The 3,923-nt window shown below is 39.6% G+C and overlaps 1 protein-coding gene across 1 annotated transcript; it reads right to left on the reverse strand.

Annotated features, from left to right (window-relative positions):
- Window positions 1-495: 495 nt before the first annotated feature.
- On the reverse strand, window positions 496-3,896 carry LOC104861219 (interferon alpha/beta receptor 1-like). Its single transcript, XM_010622607.3, has 3 exons — window positions 3,404-3,896; window positions 2,359-2,495; window positions 496-1,621 (listed from the first exon to the last, which is right to left on the reverse strand). The coding sequence occupies exons 1-3, from the start codon at window positions 3,531-3,533 to the stop codon at window positions 1,364-1,366; spliced, it is 525 nt and encodes a 174-aa protein (XP_010620909.1). The 5' UTR covers window positions 3,534-3,896; the 3' UTR covers window positions 496-1,363.
- Window positions 3,897-3,923: the final 27 nt, after the last annotated feature.

The raw sequence follows: 3,923 nt of genomic DNA on the forward strand, positions 1-3,923 counted from the left end.
CCTTCACAACTTCTCGGGTCCCTCCTGCAGTCACTGGAGGGAGAACTCTGTCCTAGAGGCCACCAGGATTCCTAGACTTCCTGCTGATAGAGGACACCCATGGATGATCCCAAATGCTAAGTCACGTAAGAGAAAGCCACGGGTGCCTTTGGAAAGCATGGTGTAATTTCTTCTGTTTTTTGAGACAGAGTCTTGCTATAGCACAGGCTGGCCTTCAACTTGCAGTGATTCTCCTGCCTCAGTCTCCTGTGTCCTGGGAATACAGGTGTGTGCTACGATGTCTAGCTTTTTAAACATTAGGCTTTTGTTCCTTTCGCTTCTTTCCCCTTGTCTTGATATTGAATAACTTGCATTTTTCTCAAGTGTGTACAGGCTGAGTGGAAGGGACATCTGAATACTGCTAGACACTATTTTTCCTTTTACTTTTCTGAGACAAGGTCTTGCTATGGTTCAGGCTGCCCTTGAACTCGCTATGCAGCACAGGTTGGCCTCAACTCTTGGCAATCCTCTTGCCTCAGCCTCCTGAGTGCTGGGATTACAGGCATGCACCACCACGCCTGGTAGTCTGGTTTTAAAGTGACACAGCTAAGCCATAAAAACACAATGGGCTAAAAAGATTGTACACATTATTCTTACTTTTTCATCAAATTCACTTGTCTTCCTTATGAGTCTACTTCTCTTTTTTAAAATGGGTATTTTCTGGTCCTAAGACTATTTCCTATGTATACTGTACCTAATCAGTACATACTCTTGAGATAAAAAACAGAACAATGGCTTCTCTTAAAATTAGTAACTGCTCTCTAGGACTTCAGTGACTCAAAATCCTAATCAGAAGCTATTGTTCTAGTAGGTTATGAATTAGGAAATCTGAATGTAAGGACAGGTATCTGTGTTACAGAAGCCAATGTTCTCACAATACTTTTAATCATCATTTTCCTGGCATCTGTGGTTACTTTGCAGAAAATCAAGTTGATAACGGCATTCAGATTTTTCTACGTAAATATCACAAAGGCCTACCTCAAATGACCTAAATATCTCCTACAGTCTCCGAAATGGAGAACAAAGGAAGCCAGCAGCAGTATGGCAGAATTACCTGAGGTAGCCATACATTCTCTGTAGCCACAGAATGCAGCACAGTGGTACGGAAGCCCTGGGAAGACGGTGGCCATGCTCAGAGCTAACTCATCAGACAGCCCAGACGAAGGCAGCACACTTGGCTCCAGACCCTCTCACTATATTTTGATGCTTGCCTGTATGGTCAAGACCTTGATCTGAAGCTTGTCTTCCTTCCCCACAAGCGAACAGCCTCTGTGCAGGCCCTGAGAGCTCAGTGCTAGGACAAACTCCTGGGGCAACGGAGGACTCAGGAGATCATTCCTGGAGATAGGACTTTCTGCTGCAGAAGCTCTTCACTTATTTGACTTTCCAGAGTTTCACCTTCATAAGAATAGTTTCCTGAATCTTGACTGGTCTGGGGATCGTACTTCTTGCAGTCTTCATCAATTTCATTAGTTTGCTCTGCTATGATAACACTTTGTGTGTTTTCAATTATGAAACATTTTTCTGTTTGTTCCTCAGAAGTAGAAAGTAGAAGATTTCCAAATGAATGTTCAGAGAAATTCTAATTTAAAAGAGAGAAGGAATAGAAAAGGATTATTTACAATAATAAATTAATTAGTTTTCTGATAACTTTAGTTTTTTATGTCTATCATTTAGAAAACTTATTTTTTGGCACAAAGATTTTAAAAATCAGCTAAGAACATACCAATGGAATTAGAAAGTCTAGATGGAAATCAATAATGAGTTTACATATTTTTTTTTCTTTTTGGAGACAGGATCTTGCTATGTAGTCTGGGCTAGCCTTGACTCACTATGCAGCCCAGGCCAGGCTCAAATTTGCAGCATCCTCCTGCCCCAGCCTCCTGTGTGCTGAGATTACAGGTACGCACCCCCATGCCTGGCAATATAGTGCTTTTATTTAACATGCTACCCTCATAAAAGGGTCCGGTAAAAAACTAATGTGTCATGAAAATAAACTCTTGATTTTAGTAATTTCACATTCTGTGGCTTCATCCACAGAATACACTTTTTACACCAAGTGACTGAGTCTTTGTGATACACAGTCAAGAATCACAGAGTTCAAATGTAAAACAAATGCCTCAGTAGCCAAACAGTCAGAAAAATGGGTGCTTAAAAACAAACTACTATACAATATTAAATGACTGTTTCTACAGTGAATTTATGGAAACCGAGGAAAATATTCTAAATCTACCTGAATTATTTACTATGTACCAAGAAAACTTATATATTGTGGAAATCAAACTATCTTCTAGCTGTAGACAGAGAAAAGTGACAAACCTCATCGATACTGCAAGGAAGTTTAAGTGCCGGGAAAAACACATAGTTGAGACACCTCTGAAGGATTTTCATAACACAGATGACTATGACCAGTAGGGGCAAAATTCCAATTACTATCCACATGGTAGAAAAAGTTCCTAAAAAAGACACAGAGGGTGTTCAGCATCAGTACGTGTATTGACTCACAATGAATGTATGTAAGACTAGCTATATGAAAGGAAATCTATTAAACAATACCCTTAAGAGTATTTCCATAACACTGAGTGTGCAACAGGGAGTAATGATATTTGCATTTGAGTTCACCCTGGACACTGAACTAAGAGCTCTGAAGGGAAGAACACAGAATCGACATACAGAGCCCAACAGGTGAGGATTCTCCAGTGAATATTCTACTACGTTCAGCTAGCAAACTTTTCAAAATATTCTGTAAGGCTCTACCAGTCAGCTCTAGCAACTGTAAAATACAAGATTGATTAGACAACCACTCACACATTAAAAAAAAGTTCACAATAGAACTACTTCTGTTTTCATATCATCAAAGATTATGTAAAGAATTAAAATGAATGCAGTTTTTCATGATAAAGAGCAATCATTAAAGAAAATGAATGATGTGGATACCAGATGAAATATAAAGCATTAAATGTTTCTGAGCTGGACATGGTGGCACAGGCCTGTACTCCCAGCACTTGGGAGGCTGAGGCAGGAGGATGGCTGCCAGTTTGCGGTCAGCCTGGGCTGGCTACAAAGTGAGTTCAAGGCCGGCCTGAACTACACAGCAATACCCTGTCTCAAAAACACCCAAACCCTCCTAAAACAAGCAAGCAAACACCCAAAACAGCAAACAAACAACAATTTCTAAAAGCGAAGCACTTAGCTTGAAGCTTTTTGGTATAGTATTTTACTTTTTGGTGGAAAGTTTACTTTTGATTCATATAGTTCATGAAGACACTCTCCTATCTTTTGTAGTGAGGAGGAATGTCTTACAATTTTCTATTTTTCTCGAGTCTGGTTACATTCCGTAAAAGGTATAGTACGAGTCCCTCACCTGGCTTCGTTTGCTCACATACTGCAGCACTGAAAGCACTGGTTTTATTCCTCTCGTCCTCCAGAAGGTGCCACCTGGCTTTGACACAATATAGCCTCAGTGGTTGCAAGTTAGGGATAGCAATGTCCATTTCTTTTGCTATAATTTTCCTCTATAAAATAATTAAATCATTGATAAAATTAATCACCTTGTGAAATCAGATAGGGGATTATCTGATTTTCTGAATTCTTTCACATTCAATTTAATGCTGGCCTCTCTCAAGCAGTTGGTATGTAGTTAGGAAATATAAATTTGATTTATATTTGAGCAACTCACTGTAACTGAGTGAAAGGTGTCGTGACTAAGATGATACATCCCTGGGACATCTCTGATCTAAGGAGCACATGCTGGTGCAGTTTAACTGCTACTGTAACAGAACGACTGAGAGCAGGGTTTTGGCTTCAAACTGCTGTGTGCTTGCTGCAAGTTATTTAATTACTTTATGCCTTATTTCCTGATCTATAGGATTTTTTTTTTTTTT

Source organism: Fukomys damarensis, unplaced genomic scaffold (assembly GCF_012274545.1).
Source record: "Fukomys damarensis isolate Sample0158 unplaced genomic scaffold, DMR_v1.0_HiC HiC_scaffold_1, whole genome shotgun sequence".
Classification (NCBI taxonomy): Eukaryota; Metazoa; Chordata; class Mammalia; order Rodentia; family Bathyergidae; genus Fukomys; species Fukomys damarensis.

Excerpts from the sequence above, each read along its gene's own strand:
- LOC104861219 (XM_010622607.3), bottom strand. The coding sequence starts at position 3,533 with ATGGACATTGCTATCCCTAACTTGCAACCACTGAGGCTATATTGTGTC. Across the intron at positions 2,496-3,403 it reads ATGTGAGCAAACGAAGCCAG|GAACTTTTTCTACCATGTGG; the intron begins GTGAGGGACTCG and ends TGTCTTTTTTAG. Across the intron at positions 1,622-2,358 it reads TTCCTTGCAGTATCGATGAG|AATTTCTCTGAACATTCATT; the intron begins GTTTGTCACTTT and ends CTTTTAAATTAG.